This window comes from Mrakia frigida (assembly GCF_051309035.1).
Source record: "Mrakia frigida strain ATCC 22029 unplaced genomic scaffold BDY24scaffold_11, whole genome shotgun sequence".
In the NCBI taxonomy this organism is placed as follows: domain Eukaryota; kingdom Fungi; phylum Basidiomycota; class Tremellomycetes; order Cystofilobasidiales; family Mrakiaceae; genus Mrakia; species Mrakia frigida.
The window spans coordinates 748,568-776,005 of record NW_027481270.1 but is presented as its reverse complement, the minus strand read 5'-3'; the positions used below and the strand labels follow the sequence as shown (position 1 = coordinate 776,005).

The window sequence follows — 27,438 nt, the reverse complement described above, 5'->3', positions numbered from 1 at the left end:
TTCTTCCTTTGTCTCTCCCCAGGATCAAATCACTCAAGAATCGACCGTCAAGATCCAGATGCTCGAGCGAAGGATGGAGGCTGCCAAACAACAGGTTCGCTCTTGTTCCTGACTGTTCTTCCTTCCTGAAGCTGTTCTCTCATTGCTGACCGACTGATCGTTGTTCAACATTCACAGGTAGACGCCATCACCGAACTCAAAGCCGACCTTGTCAAGGCTCAAAGGTAGGAGATGGCTTACATCGAGGCTATGGAGCAGCTTCGAACGGAGCTCGACGAGGCTGCTGCTGAGAGAGAGACGCGACGCGTCGAGCGACCGGGCTCAGCTTCTTAAGGAACGCCTGAGAGAACACGAGAGTAAGATAGAAGAGTAAAGAGATGGAGAAGCATATATAGAGGAGACGGAGAGGACTATTTAAGGGAAAGGGAAGGAGCAAGGGTCATTCAATGACAGTTTGTCTCAAAACCTGACATCACGAAGGGCCAGAAATTTTCTCAAGGCGACCATGTAGCTTTCGCTGACCGATGAGTATAGCTCTGGACGCTGTAGCCGCCGAGAAGAACGCTGAACAGAAGAAAACTCGTGAGAAACCGTCCTGGACGAGACGCGTCTGGTCGAGCGACCGTTCGGAAACCGCTTTCGGTCGCTCGCAGCACTGCTACAGTTCTCTTTCGGTTCTGAAACTGCTCAAAAACCATGGGAAAACTGTTCAAGAACAGTTCTGGACCGTTTTTGGGTCCTGGACTGTTTTGGGACCGTCAGGGACCACTTTTGAACCCGACAGGAACCGATCCTGAACCGAACGCGAACCGAATTCGAACCGTCTCTGAACCTCAAAACCGTTCTTGAACGGGTTTTGTTCTAGTCTTGAACGGTTTCTGGGTTTCTTAACCGTTTTAGACTGTTCCTCTCCGGTTTCTGACTGGTTCTTGGTCCGTTTCGACCTCGTTTGCATACGGGTTTCAAGTTTTTGAACGGTTTCGGACACGTCGCAGTCTCGTCTCGAGCTCGTCCTTTATCCGTTCAAAAACCTCCAAACTGTTTAAAACCGTAATGAACAGACCTCGAACTCTCCAAGAACTGTAACATATGCTATATTATCCTAACGTAGCCTACTCAACGGGGTCCTGGTTTTCGTACTTTCCGGCTATGCTCCTCGCCTCCCTCTTCCCTCGACGGTCTTTCATCCAACCACCGACCACGACCTTCCCCCCTCTTCTAAATCTCAACTTTCACCCCATCAACCACCATGTCCTCCTCTACCCTTTCTCACATCTTCCCAACTTCCGGCTCTTCCCTCTCCTCCTCCAACGCCATCACGATCCCTCAAACTGGCCTCAAGATCTCCCACTCTCAACTTCCTTCCCTCGTTCAATCGCTTCAGTCGCAACTCGTCTCGCTCGGATTCGGCAAGGGAGATGTCATCAGCATGTCGTTGACGAATGGGCTCGAGCTTGTACTGGGATTCTTGGCTACAGGAGGGATTAGGTGAGTGAAAGAGAGGGAGAGAGAGGGAGGCAGGGAGGAGAGGATGAAGCTGACGTCGTTTGGTTTCTCTTCTCTTCTTTCTAAGGGCTGTTTCCGCTCCTTTGAACCCTCAGTATACTCAGGCGGAAGTAGAGGTCCGTCCTTCTTCCCTACATGTGTAATTCGTTGAGTGAGAGGGAGTAGGAGGACGACTCCTTCGAGCAGACGAGCTGACCTCTCCCTCCTCTCCCTCCTCCTCTCCTCGGTCCTTCCCCGTTTCCTCCCTCAGTTCTACCTTCAAGATACAACTTCCTCTCTGCTCATCGTTCCTCCGCAAGACTTCTTCCCTCCCGGATCTCTCGATAAGAAGGTCGCTATCACTTCTCCTCCCTTCACGAGAGATCTCCCTAGCTGACCTCTCCGCTCTCCTCCGTCCCTCCGCTCGCTGCTCGTTCGTAGGGACTCGACCAAGCTCTCGCCGCGGCCAAGAAACTCAAGATCAAGATCGCTACCCTCACCTTGAACCCCAAGACTGGTGCTCCCAAACTCAAGGTCGTGTTCGATGTATACAACGCTTCAAAGGGGATCATCGATGGGAAGGGAGGCAAGCTGTTCCCTCAAGAGAACGGGGGAGGGAAGGAGGCGAAGGAGGGAGACGTTGCGTTGGTTTTGCATACTTCTGGGACTACTGGGAAGGCAAGCATCTGCCACTACTTTCTTTCTTTGAAGGAAGAGTTGAACTGACTTTGTTTCTCTCGCTCTCGCTGCCTTCTCTCTTTCAGCCCAAAGGTGAGCTCGATGACGGTCCCCTCCCTCTCCCTCTTTTTGAGCTGATCGTTTCTTCTCACGTCCTGAACCATAGCCGTCCCTCTCACCCATCTCAACCTCATATCGTCTCTCCGAAACATCATCAAGACCTACAAGCTTTCGCCAGAAGATCGAGGCTACCTCGTCATGCCTCTGTTCGTCTTCCCTCCGACTCGACGCGCCTCCCTCCTCTTTCTTCCTCAGAGCTAACCAGAATCCTTTCTGCGTTTCGTGATCAGCTTCCACGTTCACGGTCTCATGTGTGGTCTTCTCTCCCCCATCCTCAGCGGAGGAAGCGTCGTCATTCCTGCTCGATTCGACAAGAACAAGTTCTGGGTCGATTTTGAGAAGGAGAAGTGTTCGTGGTACACTGCTGGTGAGTCCGAATCAACATCTCATCCTACCTCTCGATCCTCTTTCCTCTTCCGCTGCACTCTTGTTTCGGTGTTCGCTCGTTTCGTTGAACTGACTTGATCTCGCTTTGACTTGACTCGACGCGTCCTTCCCTCGTTCCCCCTCCAGTTCCGACGATGCACACCATCCTTCTCTCCTCCCCTCACCCCAACCCTCTCCCTCCCATTCGTTTCATCCGATCCTGCTCGTCGAGTCTCAGTCCTACGACTTTCGAGGCTTTGCAGAAGGCGTTCAAGGCTCCTGGTGCGTTGTTCGACTGTCCCTCTTCTTTCCCTCTTTCTCTCCCGTCTGCTGAAAATCCCTGCTGACTCCCTCCCTCGTTCACAGTGTTGGAAGCATACGCCATGACTGAGTACGCCCATGCTCTTCCTTTCCGAACTGTTCGAGTCTCGAACTGACTTCGTTCTTCGTTCGTTTATCTCTTCTTCGTTCCCCCAGAGCATCTCACCAGATGACCTCCAACCCTCTTCCTTCCGACGGCGAGCATGGACCTGGATCGGTTGGGAAGGGTCAGGGAGTCGAGATCTCCATTCGAGGAGAGGACGGGAAGGCTTTGAAGACCGGAGAGAAAGGAGAGGTCTGCATTGTGAGCCCCGAACTGGATGCTGCTCCTTTGAGTGGGCCGAGGGAGGGAGGGAAAGCGTGGTAGTCCGAGAGGAGTTGGTGCGAAATCTGAAGAGGTTGGGAAGAACCGAAGGGAGGGGCTGGCCGGGAGGGGGTGGGGCAGAATGTGAAGGGGGAAGGGAGAGGAGAGGACGAGAGAGCTGACTTGTCTTCTGATTCGTTTCCCTTTTTGTAGCGAGGACCCAACGTCACCAAGGGATACGTCAACAACCCCAAGGCCAACAAGGAGAACTTCTTCCAGGAGGGCTGGTTCAGGTGCGTTTCGTTCTCGTCGCCTCCTTCCCCTTTTCGACGCGTTGCCTTCTCGAAGCGAAGAAGCGTGGACCTGAACTGACGCATGACGTCTCCCTCCACAACTCGTTTCTCTTCACAGGACTGGTGATCAAGGAGTCCTCGACGATCGAGGCTACCTCGCTCTGACTGGCCGACTGAAGGAGTGAGCTCAACTATTCCTCTTCTCGCCCCTCTTCCCGTCTTACGTTCAACGCGTCTCTCCTTGTTTCTTTCTTCCGTTTTGTGCTGACTACCTTCTCATATCTCTGTTTTGATCTTCAGACTCATCAACCGAGGAGGAGAGAAGATCTCGCCGCTCGAAATCGACTCTGCACTTCTTTCGCTCGACGGAGTCGGAGAGGCCGTTTGCTTTGGTGTTCCCGACGACAAGTACGGAGAAGTTGTTTGGGCCGGTGAGTTTCAAGCCCATTCTTCGAATTCGCATGCTTTTCTCACGAACCTCCCTCCGAGTCGTCGTCGTCGTCGTTAGGAGCACGAACTGACGCTTCGCTCTTTTGTTGCGTCGGATTCTCGTCTGCAGCCGTCGTCCCCAAGACCGGATCCAAACTCTCAACCACTCAAATCCAGAAGGATCTCGCTTCCAGGCTCTCAAAGTTCAAGATCCCTGAGAGGTTGTTCGTGGTGGAGTCGATTCCGAAGTGAGTTCCACGACGCGTCTCTTCTCACCCCCTCCCCTCCTCCCTTGCGTCTCCTACACACGTATTTTCTACCCCGTAGTTTTATTCTCACCTTTCTAATGGAAGAAGACATCGCTGACCTACGTTTTCGTTTCTGTCTCGTCTCAGAACTGCGACCGGAAAGATCCAACGTCGACACGTCTCGACCGCTTTCGTTGAGAGAGCCAAGAAGGAGGATGCGAGAGGAAGTAAGCTCTAGGCTCTTTCCTATTACTACACATATGTTTGCGTTTCGCTTGGAGAGAAGAGGGGAGAAGGCACGCACAACGGAGCGTTTCGTTCTGCGACTCGCCTTCTCCTTCATTACTACTCTTTGCTTTGATCTTTGATTCGATCTGATGACTTTCGAGAACCCCTCAGTGGCCACGAGAGACTCCGGAGTTCTTCCTGCGACTCGGCAAGTTGAAGATTCCGTAGTTTTTCGGAGGAAGAGGGCCTAAGAGGACGGGGGAAAGGGGAGGAAGGGAAGTTGAGCTCAACAAGAGAGTGACGGAGAACGATCCGACGAGGAAAACGAGGGGGGAAGAAGGGTTTTGAGAAGCGACCTAAGGAGTAGGATCTGGTATGGATTCGTAAGAGGAAGATAGTCGAAGACAGGAGGTAAAATCTGGTCGGGCCGGCGTGGGACGAAGAGTTCAGAGAGGGAAGGGAACCTTCGAGAGGTCGAGCTCGTTTCCCTCCCGACCAGAACAGGCTCAAACAACTTTCGTGAATCATGTTCTCTATTTTAAGCTACTCCAGGGGGAAATCTGCACTCGCTGATCTGTTTGTTTTCTTTTCTGTCGTCGCTCAGCTTCCTTCCCTCTCGCCATGAGCTTCCCCTCCCCTTCCTCCTTCTCAGGACGCTCGAACGAAGAGCTCGTCCTCTTACTCCAACGAGCCGAATCGGAGCTTATTCGTCAGAGAAGGGAGCTCTCTATAGACGGGGGTATCTTTGTGAAAGATGGAGATCTTGCAAATCTCACGGAGCAGTCAGGGAAGCCTTGGGTTTGGTCGAGCTCAACGAAGGAAGTGAGCTTCGATTCCTTCTCCTCCTCGTCCTCGTCCTCCTCGATCTTACGCCTCGAGCGCTGACCTTGAATCTTCCTGCATCGCTCAGGTCTCTCCAAAGCCTATCATTCTACCTCGACTACCCAACGAGATTCTCCGAGCCATCGCGTATGAGTGCGACAACAAAACCCTCACCTCCCTCACTCGAACGAGCTTCGTCTGGCTCGAAATCGCTAGTCCCATCCTCTACAAGACCTTCACACCTAGATCTCATCATGATTTTGAGAACTTTGTCAACCCTGTAAGTGCTCATTCATCTGTCGTCTCCTTCACACTCTCCTTTGTCGAGCTGGAACTGACGACGTTCCTTCTCCTCGACGCGTCTCCAGACCCACTCCCTCGCTCTCTCCTCCCTCCTCCCTCGACTTTCCCTCGACAAAGTCATTCATCTCACTGTCCCAGTCTGGCAGCGATCCGGACGCTATCAGTCGTCGAACTCAGACTCAGAAGAATCGCTCTCCGACGACGAAGAAGAAGACGAGACGGATTCGGACGACGAACACTCCTCAACAACTCCCTTCCCTCTCCTCTCTTTCCCCAACCTTCAAACCCTCGAACTCAACATAACCGCATCCTACAACCCTTCCTACCCACGCCGAGTCGTCCTCGCTCCAGTCCTCGACCTCCTTGCCTCCCTCAACCCAAAAAACTTCACCTTCTCCTCAACCCAACTCAACCCTCCTTGGCCCCTTCAGCAGACCTTCGCTCGTCGCTGCCTCTTCGCATGGACCAATCTCGAGGTCGTCACATGTAGAAACACCGATATCGTATTCAACGTCCTGGACGACGAGGTTCATCTCCTCGAGATGGATCCAACACCTTACTCCTCGACGGTCTATCGGTTCGTCTGGGATGTAGTAGAGAATTTCGCGGATTTCAGCGATGGAGAAGGATTGGAGAGGGTACTGGAGGATGGAGTTTTCGGGAGGGCATGGAACAGGAGTCACGGAGCGTTGGAGATCTTGGTAGCGAACGAGCTGGACAAGGAGGAAGTGGAGGAGACGCTCGAGGATCATCTGGGGAAGGGATGGAGGGATACGGTGGTTGTTTTGGTGCTTAAGGAGGAGCAGAAGGGTGAGTCGCGTCTCTCACCGGTTGTTCTCTTCGGAAAACTGCTCACACTCTCCGTTCTCGCACCACTCTCAGCTTCGCGTTGGACCCGACTTTCGAACGACGAAAGAGCGCTGAAGACGGCTTTGCTTGATGTGAGCCTCTCCTCTTGCCGGTATTTAGCATCGTTCCAAACTGACATGACATCGTCTTCTTTCTTCTGCAGGTGTACTGAGGATCTCGATTTAAGCTCGTTCACCAACGGAGACAGATCGGTCGGCCGAGTTCGTTCCTCGTTCATCGTTCATATCGCGCGTTCGAAATTGTTCCAAGTCTTACTAGCATGCACCTAAACTCTATTTATCCCCTCCTCTCTACCCTATCATCTCGTTCGTTCAATACAAAGCACATTCGACGCGACCCTCCCCCTCTTCAGTAATCCTGAACCTCAACCCTTCCCATCCCTCCCTAGCCCCACATCTGCAACCCATCTACTATCCGCTCTTTCCCTCGTAGCCTCATGGTTCGACGAAGGAGGCTCCGGTGCCGGAAGAGGAACCTTCGTCCGTTGAAAGTTTGGAGGATCAAAGTAGCTCGTCGGCGACGTCCAGAGGGTCGATGAACCGAAAGAGACGAGCGGAGGTCCTCTTCCATAAGCTTTTGGATCTATATCTTGATGTGGGAGGTATCGCTGAGGTCGAAAGCCGGTAGGAGGAAGACGGAGTGGAAGGGGGGATGAGAAGTCCTCCGTGCCTCGCTGTTTGTTGTTTTGGGGTGCCTATTCTCGATGAAGAGGAGGCAGGCAGGAGAAAAGGAAGGAAGGGAGGATTCGAAAGGGAGAACGAAGCTACAGTAGAAAGAGAGGCTACGAAAGGATCGGTTCAGTTCGCAGACGGGAGGACGCGTCGAGGAGGAAGGAGAAACCATGAGATAAATCGAAGGCAGATCCAGATCTTTGAGATAGAGAAGCAGATTTTAACACGACCTGAGAAAACGAGATGGAGCCTAGTGAAACCGAAATGCAGAGAGAAAGAGAGAACAAAACCGAGAGAGCTGAGCGACCAAAACGAAAACTGAACGAGAACGAGGTAACAAAACGAGAATGAGAGCGAGCTAAACGAACAGCGATACCGAGGGAAAGAGAGAAATAAAGAAGGGATGAAGAGCTAAAATGTTATCGCAAGGAAGAAGGTAAGAGAAGAAGAGAGGAGAGAGGGAAGGACGGAGAGGAGGGAGGGCGGGAAGGTTCCTCAATCTCGAGGAGCAGAGATACTCTTCGCAACGAGCTCAATAGCCTCCGGGCAGGTGAAGAAGAGCCGTTCGGTGTCCGTACGAGCGGTCCAAGACTTTTGAGAGCGAAGAACCATGGCCTGAAAGGAGAAAGGAGAAAGACGAGTCAATCGAGGCTTCCTTCGAAAGGAGACGAAGCGAGAACAAAAAGATAGAAGACCTGCTCACCTGCTGAGACCCAAAGTTCCGCTGATCTCTTTCGAACGTCGCCCTCGAATCCTCATCCAACCCGTCGATGAGAACGTCCACGTCGGCCAGGATCGCGTCCAAGGTCGTCAACGTTTCCCTCGTCGCCGCGTCCCTCTTCTCCTTCTTCGCCGAAGCAGAGTTGGAATAAGGGTTCGAGCTGGCTCCCAACGAGTCGATGAGACCGTTGGCGACTCCTTGGATGATCATCCTCGTCTCTCCGAGGATCCTCTGAGCGCTCGACTGACTTCCTTTGGAGAAGAGTCCGAGGGCTCGAGTGATTATGTCCGAGGCGAGGAGTTCCATTCGACGACGAGTGATGGTTGCGTCCGAGGTAGGAGGAGAGGAGGAAGGAGGTTCGTTGGTTGGAGGTGTGAGGGTGAGGAGGAGGAGGATGGGTCGAGCGAGTCGAGTGCAGGATTTGGTGCAGGAGGGATCGTGGAAGGAGAAGTCGAGTTCGATGACGGGGACCTCCTCGATCATGGACGAGTTGGCGTACATGGACTCTCCGAGCTGGTTGGAATCCGTAGGTCCTCCTCCCGAGCTTGACCGACTGAGCGTTCCATTGGGGTTTCCGTTGGGAGCGAGACCGCCTCGACCAAAGTCGTCCGAAATCCGTTCACGTGAAGCTGAAGGCGAAGGCTCGACGTAAGGGACCGATAGTTCGAGCTCGATGAGCATCTCCTTCCTCTCTCCGTGGCGGACTTCTCGGAGCTCGATGTCGACGTGCTTCTGATCGGGAGAGACGATGGCGTGGGGAGCTCCAGCGACCTTTCGGATTCGGAAGTCGTTGTCCTGGGTTGAGAGATGGAGCTTCATCTTGGTGATGGCGATGCTCATCATCCCTCCGACCACTCCGGCGAGAGAGTCTTGAAGGTTGTACCTGGAAGAGGGAGGAAGAAGAGAGTCAGCGAAGAGAACGAAGAAGAGCCAAATTCGAGACGTGAACTCACCAGTCCGGAACGAAGGTGTAGGTTCCGTTGGTGTGGTTCGAGATGAGCCATAGAGGAGTTGGGTCGTGAGACTTTCCGTAACCGATCGAGTGGATGGGAACGCTGAATGATCGAAGAAGAAAGAAACGAGACGCGTCAGTGGAAGTTCGAGTCGGAGGAGGACGACGAGACGGAACGAACCTAGCAGCCTCAGCTCGAGCAAGAACGAGATCCATCTGTCCTCGAATCACGCTGTCGGTAGTATCGCTGACGAGGGTGATTCCCGTAAGAGGGTTCCTCGTCTTCCTCTGAAGAACGACGTCGAGAGCTGGGAAACGAAAACCGGACGGACGAACGAGTCAGCTCAACCGTTCTTTCTCGAACAGCAGAACCCATCGAGAATGAAAGAAAATATAAGTTCTCGACTCACCGACATTCACAGCCGAAACCACATCCGCCTTCTCATCTCGATGCAGCGGCACCACGAACCCTCCTCCCGCCCCACTCTCATCGTCGCTATCCTCCGGATGCTGCACCACCTGCTGTTCCCCAATCGTCTCCAACATCTCCTGCATCTTCCACTTCCCTCTCCCCTCCCTCCCAACAGCCAAGAACGGCGTCTTCCTGATCACTCCGCCAGGTCCGTTCTCGTAGGTCACGACGGAAAGTCGATCCCTCGGTCCCAACGTGCTCATGATGAAAGCGAGGGAGCTTCGGATGACTCTGGTTCGAAGAGCGGTAGCGGAGGAGGAGGTGGAAGGAGAGGAGAGGGAGAGGATGAGGAGGAGATCGATGGGGGTGTGAGGGGAGGCGGAACCGAAGGTGGGTGAGGATTCCGAAGGGACGTAGCGGGAGGAACGACCAGGTCCTCCTCCTCCGAATTGATCTCGGTTGTGGCCCATAGCGCTCGAGCTTCGTTCGGAGCCACTGCTCATCATCGAGGAAGGGGAGAGGAGTTGGGAAGGGGATTTCTTGAAGCTTGGAGTTGGGTTCGACGAGGGAGAAGGGAGTCCATCGCGTCCGAGAACGGGGATGAGATGAGTGATCCGATCCCACCAACGCTCCTTCGTAGCTCGATCGGCGAATCCAACGATGAAGTCGTCCGTGTCCCTGTCGTTCATGATGATGGTGATGGAGAGGGAAGCTGGGTGAGACGACGCCGACGCCGACGAGGACTTGAGACCGTCCATGACTCCCTTCATGTGATGAACGAAGACCTTCCCCTTGAGCTTGAGGACTCGTTCGTTTGACTGAGAAGATTCGGATCCGAGGGAGTTGTTGGAGGGTTTCCTTTTGAAGAGGGAGGAGGTCTTGGATCGAAGTTTGCTGTTGGAGGACGACGACGAGGAGGTGGATCCGCTCTCTTGAATGCAGAGCAGAGCTTCCTTGAAGAGGTATAGGAGGTAGTCTCGGTCCTTTCCTTCCTTCTTGGCTGAGAGGGAGGTAGCCGAGGGAGAAGACCTGACGAGAGCTCGGTCGCAAGCGAGGAGAGTCGAGAGGTTATCGAGACTCGACGATCCGAGATCTCCATCCGAGAAGAGGAGCCTCCTTCGAAGTTCGTCTGGCGAAGGATGGGAGACCGACGATCCTTGAGACGAGTCCGTAGGTCGAGGAGTGATAGGAAGGGGAGGTTCGAGTCGAGGTCGTCCAGCGCTCGAGAGGGGAGCACCTCGGTTCATCATCCTCGACGCGCTTCCTCCTCCTCCTCCTCCTCCCATCATCGACGACGACGACGAATCCATCACGTGCTCCTCCCTCTTCAACCTCTCTGGGATCTCCACCACAATCACCGCCGTCAACGTCAACTTCCCATCCTTCCCTCCCGTCCTCACCATGCTCGAGAACTCGGGTCGAATCACGACCGACGGAACGACGATCTGGTTGTTGGTCGCCTCGTACCTCGAGACGTGATCCGACGTTCCTGATCGCGTCGAGGCTCCTCCAGAGGTGAGTTCGGTGAGAGGGTCGTCGTCGTCAGATCCGTACGAGTTGTTGGACTTGTGCTTCTGGTTCGGGTTGAGGACGGGTTGGGGAGGAGCGTTCATCCCTTTCACTCCTGTGAGGGCGGCGAGTTCTGAAAGAGAAACGAGCGAACAAAGGAAAGGTTGACTCAGTTTCGGTTTCTCTAGTTTCTCGAACGCTCGAACGAAGGAACGAGATTGACTCACTACTCGACTTCCCACCTCCTCCGTTCCCAGCCCCTCCGTCCTCCCCAACCTTCATCGGCTTCCTGCACACCCCACAGACTCCAAACGACTGCGGCTTCCTAACCACTCCGTACTTGTTCGCCTCGGGAAGAGGTCCGTAAACATGAACGAAGCAGTCCTGCGAAGGAAAAAGAAGAAAATAAAAGAGAAACGCGTTTTGGTCAGATCTCGATTTCACCTCCTCCCCGTTCCTCGCACCCCCCTTCCTCCTTACTCACATGATGAATAGCATGTCCACACTCCGGAATCACATCCGGTTTCTCCCCCTGGATCCTATAATCGCTCCCCATCCTCTCCACACACACGGGACACTTGTACGTCTCGTCCTCGTCCGAGTCCGAGCTCACGATCAACGCCAACGGAGGAGCTGCCATCGCCGCTGGAGCTTGCTGTCTCCTCTGCTGCTCGTAGTTTCCGTGGTTGTGCTGGGAGAGGAGGGGAGCGGGAGGGAGAGCGGCGGCGAAGGGGTGAGGAGCGGGAGCGGCTTGGGATTCCTTGCGCTCTCGAGAGCGGGAGCCGTTGGAGGAGATGGAGGAAGGAGGAGGGTGGCGGGAGGAGGAGTACTCCTGTTGCTGCTGTTTTTGTTGGTACTGCTGCTGCTGCTGGGAGGAGGAGGAGTTGATGGTTGAAAGGGAGGTGGAGCGAGGGAAGCCGGATTGAGGGGAGTAAGGGGAGGTGTGAGGCGAGGAGATTCCGTTCCCGTTGTTGTTGTTGTTGTAGGACGAACTTCCATTCGAAGAAGCCGAAGTAGCGGAGAAGAAGCTACTCGATCTCGACGCGTGAGCTCCTCCTCCTCCTCCTCCGTTCCCAAGATCTCCTCGCTCCCGCTCTCGTTCCCCTCTCGTCGAACTCGAAACCATCGACGTCCTGCTCGAAGGCGCGTACCCTCCCGCCGAGGACGACGGTGCTGATCCTCCGGAGTAGGACGATCCCGTCGAAGGTCGGTTGGTCCTGGAGTTGGACGTCGATCTGTTTGCGCTGAGGGTGGAATGAGGATCGGTGCTGTGGGATCTCATGGACGACGACGAAGCGGAGGGTTGGTTGGGTGGGAGGGAAGGTGGAGGAGGACCGGGAGGGAGAGCTGGTGGGTCTTGATGAGGACGACGGGAACGAGGGTCGGGGGGAGAGGGGAAACGGGTGTGGGTGGACTGAGTTTGAGGGAGAGGGAGGGAGAACGAAAGCGAGGAGACGAGACGGAGAGGGAAAGAAAGAGCAAGGAAAGAAGGTCAGAGAGCTGCTCTTTCGTCCCACTCATGAGAGACGAGCGCCAAGGAGGAAGAAATCAAGAGGCGACGAAAAACTCACCTTTTGATCCTCCTCCTCATAACTCCCTACTGATCCCTGATCATCTCCTCCTCCAAACTCCTCGTCCCTCCTGTCCCTCCTCCCATTCAACCTCAACCCTCCCAACGCCCTCTGATCAAACGCATCCCTCTTCTCACTCTCAAACTCCCCTCCTCCAAGCATCGGCGACCCTCCTTCACTCGTCGCTGTCGTCGAAGCTGGTCCTCTCCCAAACGTCCCGCTCATCCCTCTCGCTCTGCCCTTCACGCCTTGTCGTCCGAGGGATTCCGAATCGGACCCGTCTGAGCGAGAGGAAGATTTCCGAGGGTTGTTGGTGGAAAGGGAGGAGGAGGTTTCCCAGGAGGATGGAGGGCGACGAGGATCGGACATGTCGATGGAGGAGGAGGAGACGTGAAGGTTGAAGGTTGAGGTGGAAGGGATAGGAGTGGTGCTGCTGCTGCTGCTGTCCGTGCTGTTTGTAGTTGTTGGTAAGGACGAGGTGGAAGGAGGAGGAAGGTTTCCTTGTCGAGAGGGAGTGGAAGACTCGGACGAGGCGGAGGCTGAGGGCGAAGCTGAAACGTCTGCTTCTTCTTCTTCAGCGAGAAGGGACGAAGTCGACGATGAAGCCTGAGAGTGATGAGAAGACGAGTTGGACGAGTAGGTGGACGAGCTGTCGTTCTTTTGAGGAGTGATGGAAGCGACGGGTGAAGGCGCGCGACGAGGATCAGAGGAGGGAGGGAGGCTGGTGGTTTTGATGTCCGCTGGAAAAAGGTCGAAGGAAGGTTCTTCTGGCGTTGCTGGAACGAGAGCGAGGAGATGTATGGGTGGAGGGGTCGAAGGTGAGAAGGGCCGAGGGGAGGAAGGTTGAGATCCTGAAGGAGGTCGAGGGAAGGATGGGAGGAGAGAGATTTCGATGTCGACTTCTTCGCTGCTCGAGTTGGAGAAAGAGGAGGAGGAGGAAGAACGACGATTTCTAGTAGAGGTGTTGCCGTTGGAAGAAGATGGAGGAGGAGGAGGTTGAGCGAGGTGGTGAAGGGAGGAGGGAGGAGGAGGAGCGGCTGAGACTGTCGAGAGGAGAAAGTCGAGAGGAGGAGGAGGGTTCGCTCGGTTGGAGGAAGAAGGTGTTCTTCGAGAGGGAGAGGGAGAAGGAGAGGTCGTCGTCCTTCCTTCTTGGATGCTGGAAGCGGAGTTTGTAGGATTATGAGGGATGGGCGGAGCTGGTGAGAGCATGTAAGGAGTTGAAGTGGAAGGAGTTGAAGCTGAAGGAGGGGTGTTTTGCTTCCCTCCCCATTTGACTCCTCTCAACGACGAGGTTCGAGAAAGAGCTGGGGAAGGAGTGTTGAGTGAAGTCGATCCTGATTTGACCTCGTGGCTGGAAGAAATTGGAGGAGTCGAAAGAAGGAGTGCTCTTGAAGGCGAACCCTGCTCAATCTCGATCTCCCCTCCTCCTCCTCCTTTGGATGTTGAGCTCGAAGTCGACAACGAACGTCCACCCACTCCCTTCCCTCCCATCATCAAAGATCCAACCCATCCACCATCCTCGTCGTCCATCCTATCCTCCTCCTCCTCCTCCTCCTTGTACGAGAACGGAGCCGCTGCTGCTCCTAGCTCAACTCTCGGTGGCGATCCTGGCAAGAGTCCTCCCAAATCGAGAGCGATCCCTCTCGACGAAGCTGGAGCCATAGAAGAGGAGGAGGAGTGTTGTTGTTGTTGGTGGATAGAGTGGATGGATGGATCGGGCACCCAAGAAGCTCGTCGAAGGGATTCTAGATCCTTTGAAGAAAGGTCGAACGAGAGCGTCGAGGAAGGTCGACGAGGGACGATGGGCGAGGAGGAATCCTCTTCTTCTTGTGGGTGTTGAGGGAAGGGTGGTTTCGAGAAGAGAAGAGAGCTTTCCATTTTCCGGATGTGGGAGGGTGGAGGACTCGTACAAAGGGCATCCTTACAGAAACAGGGAAGGGGAGAGAGTTGAGCTCAAGGGGAGAGAGAGAACAAAGGGAAGGTCGAGAAGCGATCGCCCTTTTCGTTTCGAAGCTCATTTATTCATGCCCTATTTCTTCCTACAAAAAATCCTCTGGAGGAAAGGGCAAGGTGAAGGATAGGTATTCGATGCACCAGCTCGGAAGTTTCCAGCATCAGGGGAAGGTAGAGAACGAGGTGGGTCAAACAGGGACCCGACTGTAAGACCAGGGGCGTTTCTCTTTCTTTTCTTGTTTGGTCGCTCATTTAAACAGCTCCTCCCTCCCTTTTCTGTGGGAGGTGGTCTTTGTAGAGAGAGAGAGAGGAGGGGGACGAGCGAGCTTCTATAAGAGAAAACTTCGACTTTCGAGGACCCGAGAGGGCGACGAGCAAGGAAGCGGAGGGAGCGTCGAGATTCACGACGCGTTTCCTCGTTCGAGCTTCTCTTCTCGCTCGACCAGGTGTCTGAGAGACGACCTGAGAGAAGGTTGAAGATCAGCAGAATACAGCGGCAAAGTGAAGTTGCCGAAGTGCTCATCGTTTCCGCAGTGAACTTCTGGAAACCGAGGAGGAGCAGCGAACGACGTGTGAGCAAACCTGCGAGACAGCTCCGTGGCTGGCTTCAGGACAGTCAAGAAGGGGTGAAGGTAGCATCCCGTCCAGTCCCAGCTCTACTCGCAACCTTAAAGGAGGGGAAAAAAGAAACGAAGCAAGATAAAGAGGAAGAGCAGACGCGTCGATACGCCAGATCCGGCTGTTCTTTTCTGATTTTTCCCGCCGCTCTCAGCTCCTGCAAAAAGAGAAGGCCATAACGAGGCGTGGTTCCTACTCTAGTCATCCCTTCTCCAAGTTCCTTTACACTCTTCTCCTTGAACTCGAAAACAGCGACGCGTTCTCGGATCCAAAACTTACCCGCTTCCCTTCGACTCCTCTTCTCTCCACCTCTCCTTCAAAGGTCTCGGGGGACAAAAAAGCACTCTATAGAGCGGCGCGCCGTCCGGCTCAAGCACTACTACTACTTGGGGTTGTGAATAATAGCACGCGAGAGGAGAAAGGAACACATCCTCTCGCTTCCCGTGTCTCGTCGAGCTCGGACGGACAGGTCGACGAAAAGCCTCCGACGTCTGTTGTTTTGTTCACCCACCCTCGTTTCTTGCTTTAGTTCCTTCATTAGAATGCTCTTATCAACTCTTATAGAGTGCGCCTGACGGTGTTTGTCTTTCGATTGGAGAGCAGCAATGAAAAGAAGAGAGAGCGGTCGACGACGCTCTCCCTCCCTCTCTCTCTCTCTCTCGACGCGTCGGGGGTACCGGAAGAAGTCGTCGCAACTCCCAGATTTATACTTCCAAGTCCTTTACCCGTCTTCTGCCGAAGATCGCATACAGAACCACCAGAAGACGGGAACGAGAAAAAGTCTCTCCCTCATCTCCCCCCCCCCGATCGAATTGAAGCCCCCTCCCCTCCTCCATCTTCCCTTTGTCCTTCTCCGCTTCGGAGGTTCCTCAAACCTTCAGTCGGTCTTACATCTCTCCCAGATCCTGGCACCAATCAGTCTCGGTTGAGAGGGGGGCGATCATAAACATGGAACCCCCCAAGTAAGCGAAGGTGAAGGGGCAGAGGAAAGATCAGACGGGACGACCCTCGAAAAGATCTTTACTCTAAACGTCGACCTCGGGTGCGCTTTGGCCTGTTCCTCTCCTTCCCTCCTGCTCCTTTTCTGCTCTTCTGTTCTCTCCTCCCAAAGCTGGTCGTAGAGGAGAGCCATGCCACACCAGTCCAACGACTCGATGGTGTTTTCGGGAGTCGTAACGGCTCTCGTCTCGTCGATGGGGTTGGGGATGCTTATCGTTCGTTCCCTCTTCCTCAGCTTTTCGTTTGCGAGTTCGCTGACTTCGCCTACTTCTTCTTCGACACCTGCAGATCCAAGTGGCCTCCTATCTTCTTCATCTGGGCAACAGAGAGACCAGACTCGAGCGAGCGACCGTCGGGGTGAGCTCAACCTCCTGTTTTGAGCTTCTCGTTCCCATCGTCTTCCTTCGCTGATCCCGTCCTCTCTCGCTCGCTTTCAGGTTCTCTTTCTCCTCACCTCGGGAAGAACAGTATGCGATTGCTCAGGAGCTCTCAGGGTGAGTCCTCAAACCTGCAGAATGAAAAGCTCCAGTGTCAAACAAGTCTTTGACTTTCCTTCGAGGCTGACCATCGTCCCGAAACCTTCTCCCTCCCTTTCTCTCTCTCGCCTGCCTTCTTCACTCCAGGGTGTGCTTGGTCGACTGAAGGACACGACTTATGTCATCCAACCCAGGGTCCTCATGGAATCAGCTATAGCTCCTCTGCTCGGAGTCTTGATCATCGGAATGTGAGTCACTGAAGCGAAACGGAAAACGAGACGAGCTCCGGGACGTGCCTGTCCTCTCTCCCGTTTCTTCCCGTTACTGATAGGCATTTTTCGCGTCTCTTCCTCATTTTCAGATGCCACATCTTCATCGCGAATCGAATCCTATCGTTCGCTAGTTCCGTCAAAACATCTCAGGCGATGCTTAGGAAGACGCTCCAGTGGTTCGTCGGAGGAGGAGTTGTGATCTGTTGTTTGCTGGGGATCGGTACCATCGTGAGTACTTCGAACAGCTGCTCGGAAGCTTCTCTATCCTCTCGTCTCAGTAATGACTGAACAACCCCAATTCAACGTTGTTTGTTTCGCAGGCTCTCATCTGGACGACCGAAGTCTTCGTCGACGAGAACCAAAGTCTCGCCGTTTCCACGGCTTCGATGCAAGCCTACACCATCCTCAGCGCTTTCTACAGCATCTTCTGCTGCCTCATCGATATCCTCCTCTCGTGTGTTGTTGCTTTCGAAGTTCGGAAGTCGAAGGTGAGCTAAAGATCCGCAGATTACTCGTCCGTCGCGTCGAGCCTCACTGACGATCTCCCCCTCTTTTTCTTCTTCTTCTTCAGAGCCAAAACAACACCAACGCCGACCGTGTCCTTCGATCGTTACTACGGAACTCAGTCTGCAGTGCCGTCCTTACGGGCATCTGCCAGATCCTGAAGACCGTCTTCCTTTTCTATGGATTCACGGCGTGCGTTCTTTCATCCCTCTCTTCGCGTCTCCCATCTTTCTTTCTCTCCGTTGGCTCACGCTTTCTTCTTCTCTCACCCTCTTCAGCTGGGGTGGGACTTGCTTCTCCATCGCCTCAACCACCTACGTCGTGTTCCTTCTCCTCTCCATCTCTCTCCCTCGGTCCGCTGGCTCTCCAAAGAACCCTCCTCCCACTCACGTCGACATCTCCTCCATCAACGAGTTCTTCTCAAGCTCCAACAACAACACCGTCAACTACGCAATCACCAGTGACACGAGGAACAACTCGGACGAGAAAATGGACTCCCGGGACGTCGAACGAGACGGATCGAAGGGGAAGATCGCGTCGTCGGGTCAAAAGATAGGGTTGGGCGAGATGCTCTCGACGGATCAGGATCCCTCCACCTCCAACTTCACTTCCATCTCCCACATCCAATGCTCAGACTTCTCTCGTCCTTCAAGTCCAACCCTGAATCGTCCGACGATGAAGAATCGCTCACGGTCCTACTACTCGTCTCGACCTCAAACTCCAACTCCGATGCTCGAGGAACCCCTGGCGAGCTGCTCTCCCACAGTCTCGAGACAGTCTTCTCTCGTTCGTTCGACGATAGGGAGGGGAGAGAGTCGACGTCGGAAGAAGGAGGCGGATCTGGAGATGAGTGAGGGTCGGAGTGGAGGGGACATCGAGGAGGGAGCGGACGGTCTCAACATCAAGTACATCCTTTCCGGACTTCACGTTCATTCCATAGCTCCTTCGAATAGCAGTCGGTCTTCCAAACGCTAGCAGCGTGTGTTTTTCTAGCCTTTACTCTTTGCCTTTGTACCCTTACTGCTTTGCGTCCTCGGTTCTCCTTGCATATCTCCCCAAACTGTTTGTAACTCGTACTCCGCACGTCGCGTCTCGTTCCCTCCCTCCCTCCCTCACCCATTTTTGCATTGTTCTCCTCGTTTTAACGTACTCTCCTTAGAAAAACATGTCATTGTTCACTCTAGCAGCACTTTGAGACGTCTGCCTTGGGAAGGGGCATCGCGCCGTCCGAAAAGGTCAAACTCCACAGCACTCTAATAATCTTGCTGAGACAAAAAGTCTACTCACTTCTCCAGATCGAGGCTGGATGTAGGATTTTTCTCCCGGCGAAGCTCGGAAGATTCTTTTCTAAGGTCTCAGCAGCATGAAGCTCAATGGAACGATCAAATCTCCTTGAGCTCTCCGACGATAAGGAAGAGAGCGGGAGCAAGCGAACGGAAGAGAGCCGTCCTCTCCTCCCTCTCGAAGCTGAACGCCTCGCTCCGACTCTGCTGGTACGTCGTAAGTGGTTCATTAGAGAGATGTCTACCAGTCCTAAGCTAAGCTATTAAACTAAAGGAACTTGGCGAGCCCAGCAGCCTGAAGCTTGGGTGAGACTCCCTCGAGGGTGTTGAGCTGAGCGACGAGCGCGATGAGCTGCGTTCGAATCTCCTCCTCGATCTCGTCCTCTCGAGTGTCGTCCAGAACGTAGGCGAAGACGGAGAGGAGGTGGTCGATGTGAGAGAGGAGGACGGAGAGGATTTTCGGGTCGGAGGAGGAGGATTGGAAGAGGTGGAAGATGGTTTTGAAGACGGGGGTGTTCTCGACGAAGTCGTTCTGCAGAGAGGTGAGGTGAACGGGAGAGAAGGAAAATCAGCACAGTGCTCGACAGAAAGAGGAGAAAGACGCTTCGAGAAATCAGACTGGCCTTGAGAGGAAGAGCGTTGAAGAGGATGGGGAGAACCTGATCGAGAGGAACGACGTTGAGATCCTTGAGGACGATCCTGGCGACGGCTCCAGCAGCGTTATCCTTGGCGGCTCCTTCAGCTGGGGATGAGGACTCCTCAACGGCGAAGAAAGGTCGAAGGGCTGAGAGGACCTTGACCGCGTCGTCGAAACCGAGTTGAGCGTCCATCTGCTCGATGAGATGTCCAGCGGCGAAAGCGGAGTTGGATCGAACCTCAGGCTCTTCGTCGGAGAGACCTAGATAGATGAGCTCGAAGAGAGGCTTTGAAAAAGAAAGAAGAAGGGTCAGTGGCTTTCTTCGACGAAAACGGGAGGACGAGACTCACTTGAACGTAAGGGGTGACGCTTCCTTTGAGTCCAGATATGACCTCTCCAAGAACACCAACGGCAGTCGAGCGATCCGTCGCAGATCGGTCCTTGCTCTGAAAGGATCGAAGAAAACGGAGCGTCAGCGAGAGAGAGAGGGAGAGAGAAAGGGAGAGGAAAAAGAAGGAGGTCGAGGAACGACGGACACTCACGTAGTAGCCTCGAAGCAGGGGAAGGAACTTCCCAAACTCAGCAGAGAAATCGGGTCCCAGCACCGTAGCCAAGGCTCCAACGAGGTCGGCAGCACTCGACACGAGTTCCGACTCCTCCTCCGATTCCTCCTCCTCTTCGTCTTCCTCCTCGTCTTGACTCAGACTCTCTCCCTTGAGGACGCTGGAGGCGTATTCGGCGATTTTGGGGAAATCTGAGAAGGCAAAAAGATATCAAAAACATCGCGTTAGAGTCGAGAGACGGGAGCAAACGCGTCGGAGGAGCAACAACGAGAGGTTCTGGAGAGCGAGGGAGAAAGCACTCACGACCCTCGACGATAGCAGGACCACATCGGCTCATAAGCTCGGCCATCTCAGTCCCGAAGAGGGCGGCGACGGTTCTGAGGGTTGGGGAGAGAAAAGGAAGAGGGTGAGCGGTCGGAGGGCAGAGATTGGACGCGACGAGACGCTTTTAAACTCACCGGTCGTCCTCGGAATCCCAGCGAGCGAAGATGGCAGGAAGAATGACGTCGACGAGCTGCTTGACGTTGGCGTGAAGAGGAGTCGACTGAAGGGGACGAAGGAGTCAGGTTGATGGATCGGAGAGAGAAGGAGGATCTGAGACTCACGATCGTAGCTCCAGCGTTCCAGGTTTCGGGCTCCGAGAGATCGTAGAACGTCGACATGAAGGTGAAGAGCGATGTGAGAGCACTCTTCCTGATTCCTGCGTAGTAGTGATCCAAGAGGACGACGAGAACCTTGACGGATCGTTCGACGTAAGGGAGGAACGCCCGTCCTGTCGCAGCGAAGAGGTCCCCGATGACATCGGCTGCTATCTCCTTCTCGATGGTGATGGCAGCGTTGTGGGCTCCGAGAAGCTGTTCGAGCTTTCCTTCCTCCTCCTCGAGATCCTCGAAGTCGTCGTCGTCGTCCTCCTCGACGGCTTCCGTGGAGGCGAGGAGGTCTGGAAAGTAGAGAGATCGAGCCAGATGTCAGCTTCGAAGCGAGAGAGATAGTAGTAGGACGAAGAAAACTCACCATCCTCAGTCTCAGCTCGCTCACAAGCCGTGACGAGAGCCTCCATGGCGTTGGGAAGGAAGGGAACGAACTCCTCGGTGAAGAGAGACGCGATCGTGGCGAAGTACATGAACGACGACTCTCGAAGCTTGGAATCGTCCAACTCGAGGGCCTCGAAGGCGACCTTGAGCGTCGACTGCATCAAAGGTCGGAAGAGGTCCTTTCCAACAGCCTCTGCGATGGTCCCAAGGGTGTCGGTAGCGATTCCTCGAAGTTGTCTCTCCTCTCCCTCGGCTTGGAGTTGAAGGAAGGGTTGAATCCGAGCGACGGTGGCCTCGAAGTAGGGAACGAAGTCCTTGTCGGCGGCGTGAGCGGCTGATCCGATGGCTCCTACGATGGTGGATCGCACGGGAAGAGGAGCGTTGTCGAGAAGGACGAGGAGTCGCTCCATGAGGAGAGGAAGGTAGTTGGTGATGCTGTCGCCGAGGATCTCGAGGTAGGAATCAAGGGCAGCCGAAGCGGCCTTTTGGGTCGAGGGCTCGGCGATAAGGTTGAACAAGGCCTGTAGAAGGAATTGAGTGGGAGGGGGTCAGCGAGAGAACGACTCAGGTCGAACAAAGACGCGTCGACTCACAGGAACGATGAAGTCGTGTCGGAGAGCCACCTCGTCGGGAAGAGACTCAGTGAGGCAGCCGAGAGCGATGCATGCAGCCCTCTTGACCGATGCGTCTTGATCCTGGAGTCCAGCGTCGACGATAGGCCATAGCTGAGCGACGTGCGGTTGGATGAACTCCGAGCAGCCCTGAGTTTGCGAAAGACGGAGGAGAACGTCAGTCTTTGTCTCTCAAGCTTCGGAGATTCGAGAGACAGATAAATCAGCACTCACCTCAACGGTGTACCCAAGAGCGAGGAGGGCAGACTTTCGAGCCGAGGGATCCGTCGAACCCATGTCGCTTTGGATGTGTCGGTGAAGAGCTGGGAAGATCTGAGCGGGAGTGAGGATTTGAGAGAGAACATCGAGAACTCGGAAGGCAAGCTGAGAGGAAAACGGAGGAAGAAATCGAGTCAGCGGATCGAAAGGGAAGGCGAGAGGAGCAAGTCGAAACTCACGCCAGCGGGAGTATCCTCGTCGTTTTCCGACGTGTCTTCTCGACCGATGGGGAGAAGTCGAGCGACGATGGAGTCGGCGAGGTTAAGAAGCTCGATGATCTTGTGGTGGCTATAGGGCGACAGAGGTGGAGATTAGAAGAGAAGGAAGTCAGAAAAGTCGAGACGCGTCGAACGAAGAGAGGGGAATCGAGAGCTCACCATCGTACGATCCAAAGCAACGCGTTCAACGACATGACCCTGACCGAGATCTCGTAGTTCATGTTCTCTCCACCCCCGAGGAAGAAGTCAACCAAGTCGGTTACGTGCGTTCCAACAAGAGGCGTTTCCTGCGAAAGAGAAAAAAACGACGAGATCAGTTCACGTCTTCCGAACGAGAGAACGATGTTGTTCGTAGGGACCCACCGAGATAATGATAGTCTCGAAGTCATCGAAAGCCTGTCTCGTAAGACCGTCCTTGTCTCCCAGCTCCATGGTCTCTCGAAGAACGGAGACCATAGCGGGGACGAGCTTCTCCAGGAAAGACACGTCCTTCGCATCTTCGAGGTCGAGGTATTCGGCGATCTTTCCAAGTCCACTGGTTCAACGAAAGGAAAGAAGCGGGTCAGATTGAAAGTCAAACTCGAACAGTCAGGAAGGTAGAGTTTCACTCACGTCAAGCTCAAAATTCTAGCCTCTTGACTCTCCGCGTCGCTCAACCCAGCCTTCAGCACTTCCAAGATCGCCTGGAACTCGGCTTGGAGCAGATCGGGTACGTCATCGAGGAGATAGTTGATGAGAGTGATTCCGGTGACTCGAGTGGTAGGCGAAGAGGCAAGGGAGTAGACGAAGGGGAGGAGAGCCGACCAAGATGAAGGGGAAGAGGAGGAGGGATCAAGCTCGTTGACGGCGATGGAGGAGATGACTCGAGAGATTGAGACCCGAAGAGTAGCAGTAGATCTGTAGAGAGGATAAAGGGTAAGGTCAGCGAAGAGGAGGAGAAAAAGGGAAGAGGAGGCTCAGGAACTCACGACTCGATCAACTCGAAAGCTACCTGTTTGATCTGAGCTCGACTTTCCTCAGCGAGCTTCTTCCAGAGAGCTCCATCTCGAAGGAGGATCCTCCTCCTCAGCTCGACGGCGGCGAGGTTTCGGACCTGGGGATCATGAAAGGGAAGCGGGGAAGGGTGAGTTTTCAAAGAGGGAGAGGGAAGGAAGGATCGAGCTCACGTCGAGGTTTGTTGAGGTCGCCAGGATCTCGAAGAAAGCTGGGATGCTCTCTGACGTCTTGTGATCGGTCTTGAGGCTCTTGGTCGCCTGGAATGAAGACGAGGGCGGAGGAAGGAAAGGATCAGTTCCTCCGAAAGGACTGAAGGAGGGAAGGAAGAAGAAAATCACTCACGACCTCAGCGACGGAAGCGTCTGAAGAAGCCGACTGTTCGAGAAGGGAGGCGAGAGAAGAGACGAGAGACTGGAATGGAGAGACGAAGGAGAGGTCAGCGAAGGCTGAGGCTCGCAGAAGAAGAAGGAGGAGAAGCTGAACTGACCATTGATGTGGTTTGGTAAGAAGGAGGGAGGAGAGGTGCGCCTTGAAATTTTGAGAACGCCGGAGAATCAAACAGGGGGGGAAGGGCTCGAGCTCGAGTGGAGGAGCGAAGTCGGTTCGCTGATGAAAGGGAAAGAGAGGAAAAAGTGGTCCGGATATGTGAGCGAGGTGGCAGAGAGAAGGGATGCAAGGAAAGGAAGGATCCATTCCAAAGGTGAGAGCTGAAGAGGCGAAAGGCATATGAAAGGGAAGGAAGAGCGGGAGGGTGGGCGACGCGTCGAATCGAAGAAGGGAGGAGAGAGGCGAAGGTCCGTTCTCATAGCTGTTGCACGATGATCGATAGAACAAGACACTCATTGAGGTCCAGATATGTATCTGGCGAGAGGGAAAGAGTCGATCGAAGATCAGTATTGAGAACGAAGGAAGAGGAGGAGCAGAGGGATCACGAACCTAACGACGGAGGATCGAAGTGGGAGAACGAGCATGGTCGAGTGAATCAAGAAGACAAAGGACTGCATCTTTTGGCGAAGATTCCCGGAGGCGAACTGGCGGCAGGGAGAAAGAGGAAGGAGAAGACGAAGACGAAGGTGAGGCTGTCGACGCTGGCGGGTTCGACGCCTATCATCGGTAGATTCAGCTTCCTCTCGTATAATGCTGTCAGCCAGCTCCGTCACTAGATCTGGAAACGATCAGATCCAGCGATAGAGGTGAGCGGCCTCTCTTCACATCAGGGAGATGACGACGGGACCTGGTCCGAAGGACGTCTTGAGCATCAGTGGACAAGGGGGAAGGCGAGGGACGGAACGAAAAGCGCCTAGATGGATTCCTGAGAAAAGAGGAGAAGCAGAGAGAGCGTCAGGAGGAAGATTTGGAGCGGTAGGTCAAAGAGAGCGGGAGCGAGCAGAAGCGGGAAGGAGAGAGGGAGAGAAGGAGGAACAGGAACGCACGTCGGCAACGACGACGATCTTGTCTCTCTCGAGGGAAGGTGGCCCACAGTTGAATGTCGAGTAGCACTGAAGATCAAAGATGAACGTTCGGTAAGTTTTGATGCCCAGAGGAAGGAAGAAAAGAGAGAGAGGGAGGAAGGGAAGGAGGAAGTTCGAGCTCACCGAAGCGACTTCTTCCTTTGAGCTTTGGGAGGAAGATCTCTTGGTCTAAAGTCCAAATCGAGAACTCGAACAATCCGAGGTATAGAAGGATACATTCAGAACGAGCTCGATGATCAGCTTTTCTTGAGGGAGATGGCGTCGGAGGCAACCTCACACCGCTTCCTCGAAACTCGCTTCCTCTTGAGTCTCCCTTCTCCCTCAGGCCTCACCTCCAACCATCTACTCAACGAACCTTTCTCGGTTCCCGTTCCTTCTTCTCGTGAGCTCGCCTCTCGTGCTCTCTTACGGTAAAATCTTCCAGCTGACGGCTTCTCCACGTTTCTTCCGACCTTCTCAGCTCCCTTCCTCCTTCGACCCTTCCGACTCCCTCCTTCCTCTCTCTCTTGGACCTCTCCTCCTCTTGAGATTGCCCGAGGATGCCTTCTTCACCCAACTCGAGCACTACGGATCAACGGAAGAAGCTCGGAGAGCTCGTCGTAGTCGTTTTGAGAGCTGTAGGTCCCTCTAGTCCTGCTTCGATTCAGGCCTCCTTCTCCTCTCCTCCTTCGCCATCTCTCAAAGCTCACACCTTCCTTTCGCCCCATCTCCCCTCTCTTCCCCCTCACCCACTCCCTCCTTTGCAGCGTCATCTCACGAACGTCAAGCTCTCGAAACAAGATCCCTACTGCTCTCTCACGATCAACACCGAGAAGCGACGAACGGCAGCCATCAAGAAGGGAGGTCAACATCCAGAGTGGGACGAACAGCTCAAGTTCGACATCTACGAGGACATGCAGGATCAACTCCTACGGACCTCAACGTCGTCCAAGTCCTCGGGAGACCCTGATTCGCTGGGGAAGAGCTCAGGAGCCAAGAAGGAAGGGAAGAAGGTGTTTGAGAAGGGAGCGAAGACGATGAGGGTGGCCTGCTACGCCGACGCTCCTCGAGAGCCAGAGTTGATCGGAGAGGCAGTGTTTGATCTAGCGAAGGCTCTGAATACTGGAGAGGACGATGGTGAGTCTCGTTCACGTTTTATCTCGACGCTGAGGAAGGGGAGGAGGTCTAGGAAGAGCTGCTTGAAGGAAGGGAGGGAACGAGAGCGTGAATGAGCTTCGATCAGTCGAACGAGCAGTCGGGCTGATCTCTTCTTCTCCCTCATTTTTTTTTTTTTTGCTTTGCCTACTCAGACTGGGTCACCATCAACCGTAAAGATCGATACGCTGGAGAGATCTTCATCGAGTTCACCTACTTCATCGCTGTTCGTTCCATCACCTCCGCTCGACTGTTCATTCCATTGAGCTCGAGCTCACCCTCTTTCCGCGTTTTTGGTTCGTTTCGTTGATGTCCAGGGAGCACCCCCGCCACCCAAACCTCCGAAGCCACTGCCAGGAGGTACTCTCTACGGAGGACCAGGTCGATTCGAACCCTCTACCTCGTCGACGAGCTCAATCAGGCAGAGCGCCTCGGTCCAGAACATCCAGAACCTTTACATCCCCCCTTACGCCTCAGCTGGACTAGCTCCTCCCTCGAACGGAGGCGTACCTGACGAGATGGGTTCGAGGATAAGAAGAGAGAGCTTTGGTGGAGTGGTGAGTCTCTCTCGTCGAGTGTTGATTCGCAGATCGGGTCGGGAGGAGGCGAGCTCGAAGCTGACCATCTCCTTCCCTCTTCCTCGTTCTTTCTCGCAGGCTGGCCTACCTCAATCGACTTCCTACTACACACCAGTATCTTCAGCTTCGTCACGGTTATCCCTCGGAGCGATTCCTCGTCCAGCGTCGATGATGTCCCTCAACTCGACGACAGGAGAACGACCTCTCCCTCCGTTGAACGAGCCTCGTCCGTACGACCACGGAGGTCGGCAAGGCTCAGCAGGATCTATCTCCTCGACTCCGGTCCCTTGGAACCAGCCTGCACCCTCCCCATCGCCGTCGTTCTACCCTCCTCAACCTCAGCAGCAGCAGTACCAGGCTCCTCCTCCGCCTCCTCGATCTCCAGTCCCTCACCATCTTCCTCCTCCTCTCGGAACGTCGTACACCCAACCCAATCTCTCCATCTCCTCCACCTTCTCATCCTACCCGAATGCTCCCAATCCTCCTCAGGACCTTCCAACCGGCTACCATCCTCAAGGATACGGCCAACAACAGCAGCAGCAACAGCAGCACGTCGTCCCTCCTCCCTTCGCTCATCATCCCAACTCCGCTCCCCTCGAAACGACCGACTACTCCTCCCAACAACCCTACCTTCCACCGTCTTCCTCCGGATACTACCAACCTCCTCCTCCTCCTCCCGAGCAGCAACCGTCGTACGGCTACCCTCCTCGTCAAACGAGCACGCCCGTCCCTCCTCCCCTTCCCTCGTCGTCGTCGCAGTACCTCCCTCCTCCTCCTCAGAACGGCGGAGGAGCTTCAAACCTCGTCCCTCATGGTCGGATAGGTCGTCCAGGATCGACAGTGAACGGAGAGTCGGGGAGACCTCTCCCGGATCCGAGCCAGCAGCCTCCAAGGAGACAGTCGTCGGTTCCTCCTCCTCCTCCTCAGCAGCAGTACGGAGGCTACCAGCAACCTCCCCCTCCTTCAACGACTCCCTACCCTTACGCTCCAGCTCCTTCGAACTTCTACGACATGTCGAGTCAACATCAGCAGCAGCAGTCTCAGGTCAACGGAGGATCGTACCAGCAGCAGCAACAGCCGTCGTACGCGTCTTCGACCGTTCCATGGCAGCAGCAGCAGCAGCAGCAGGCTCCTCCTCCTCCCAATCACCAGCAGCAACCCTCGTACAACCAACCTTCCCCTCAGGATTCCTACCAGCAACCACCACCTCAGAACAACTACTACACCTCCCCTCCCCCTCCCTCCCTTTACGCTCCTCCTCCTCCTCCCACCCCAACGCCCTACGCGCCTTACGACCAGCAACAGCAACAACCCTACTCTTATCAGCAACCCTCCTACACCCCCGCTCCTCCTCAGCAACCCCAGCAGCAGACGCTCTACCAGAACTCGACGTTCCGTCAACCCTCCCCGGCTCCTCCTCCCCCTCCGCCTCCTCCTCCTCCTCCTCCTCCGCCGCCGCCGCCTCCTTCCTCGGGAGGTCAGGGTCAGCAGGTGCCTTGGTACTCGAA

General features: G+C 54.6%; 6 protein-coding genes across 6 annotated transcripts; 4 read left to right on the top strand and 2 right to left on the bottom strand.

The window, feature by feature from the left end:
* Positions 1 to 1,194: 1,194 nt before the first annotated feature.
* On the top strand, positions 1,195 to 4,643 carry BDY24DRAFT_350351 (acyl--CoA ligase). The gene is made up of 14 exons (XM_076637699.1): positions 1,195 to 1,488; positions 1,574 to 1,622; positions 1,757 to 1,837; positions 1,927 to 2,163; positions 2,323 to 2,429; positions 2,514 to 2,650; positions 2,797 to 2,931; positions 3,016 to 3,040; positions 3,127 to 3,274; positions 3,488 to 3,567; positions 3,686 to 3,748; positions 3,868 to 3,998; positions 4,127 to 4,244; positions 4,392 to 4,643. The coding sequence occupies exons 1-14, from the start codon at positions 1,250 to 1,252 to the stop codon at positions 4,480 to 4,482; spliced, it is 1,641 nt and encodes a 546-aa protein (XP_076497833.1). The 5' UTR covers positions 1,195 to 1,249; the 3' UTR covers positions 4,483 to 4,643.
* Positions 4,644 to 4,764: 121 nt separating this feature from the next.
* Positions 4,765 to 6,872, top strand: BDY24DRAFT_385989 (uncharacterized protein). The gene is made up of 6 exons (XM_076640046.1): positions 4,765 to 4,991; positions 5,077 to 5,294; positions 5,383 to 5,574; positions 5,663 to 6,407; positions 6,480 to 6,538; positions 6,610 to 6,872. The coding sequence occupies exons 2-6, from the start codon at positions 5,094 to 5,096 to the stop codon at positions 6,616 to 6,618; spliced, it is 1,206 nt and encodes a 401-aa protein (XP_076497832.1). The 5' UTR covers positions 4,765 to 4,991; positions 5,077 to 5,093; the 3' UTR covers positions 6,619 to 6,872.
* A 761-nt stretch (positions 6,873 to 7,633) lies between these two features.
* On the bottom strand, positions 7,634 to 13,965 carry BDY24DRAFT_414377 (uncharacterized protein; the record flags this gene model as incomplete). Its single annotated transcript, XM_076643300.1, has 8 exons — positions 7,634 to 7,753; positions 7,842 to 8,742; positions 8,813 to 8,914; positions 8,993 to 9,119; positions 9,222 to 10,865; positions 10,960 to 11,116; positions 11,217 to 12,146; positions 12,304 to 13,965. 8 exons carry the CDS (start codon positions 13,963 to 13,965, stop codon positions 7,634 to 7,636), a joined length of 5,643 nt encoding a protein of 1,880 aa, XP_076497831.1.
* A 1,789-nt stretch (positions 13,966 to 15,754) lies between these two features.
* BDY24DRAFT_385983 (uncharacterized protein) lies at positions 15,755 to 18,308 on the top strand. Its single transcript, XM_076640045.1, has 8 exons — positions 15,755 to 16,088; positions 16,162 to 16,230; positions 16,311 to 16,367; positions 16,497 to 16,597; positions 16,711 to 16,849; positions 16,942 to 17,109; positions 17,193 to 17,317; positions 17,404 to 18,308. The coding sequence occupies exons 1-8, from the start codon at positions 16,005 to 16,007 to the stop codon at positions 18,098 to 18,100; spliced, it is 1,440 nt and encodes a 479-aa protein (XP_076497830.1). The 5' UTR covers positions 15,755 to 16,004; the 3' UTR covers positions 18,101 to 18,308.
* A 368-nt stretch (positions 18,309 to 18,676) lies between these two features.
* Positions 18,677 to 23,717, bottom strand: BDY24DRAFT_369758 (armadillo-type protein; the record flags this gene model as incomplete). The annotated part of the gene is made up of 19 exons (XM_076638073.1): positions 18,677 to 18,940; positions 18,984 to 19,331; positions 19,396 to 19,491; positions 19,588 to 19,799; positions 19,912 to 19,985; positions 20,067 to 20,152; positions 20,214 to 20,548; positions 20,623 to 21,163; positions 21,236 to 21,403; positions 21,488 to 21,637; positions 21,712 to 21,820; positions 21,910 to 22,037; positions 22,114 to 22,285; positions 22,363 to 22,647; positions 22,719 to 22,843; positions 22,917 to 23,003; positions 23,089 to 23,157; positions 23,234 to 23,453; positions 23,683 to 23,717. 19 exons carry the CDS (start codon positions 23,715 to 23,717, stop codon positions 18,677 to 18,679), a joined length of 3,504 nt encoding a protein of 1,167 aa, XP_076497829.1.
* A 666-nt stretch (positions 23,718 to 24,383) lies between these two features.
* Positions 24,384 to 25,766, top strand: BDY24DRAFT_29879 (C2 domain-containing protein). Its single transcript, XM_076637025.1, has 4 exons — positions 24,384 to 24,600; positions 24,679 to 24,835; positions 24,965 to 25,334; positions 25,508 to 25,766. Exons 2-4 carry the CDS (start codon positions 24,758 to 24,760, stop codon positions 25,660 to 25,662), a joined length of 603 nt encoding a protein of 200 aa, XP_076497828.1. The 5' UTR covers positions 24,384 to 24,600; positions 24,679 to 24,757; the 3' UTR covers positions 25,663 to 25,766.
* The last annotated feature ends 1,672 nt before the right edge of the window (positions 25,767 to 27,438 follow it).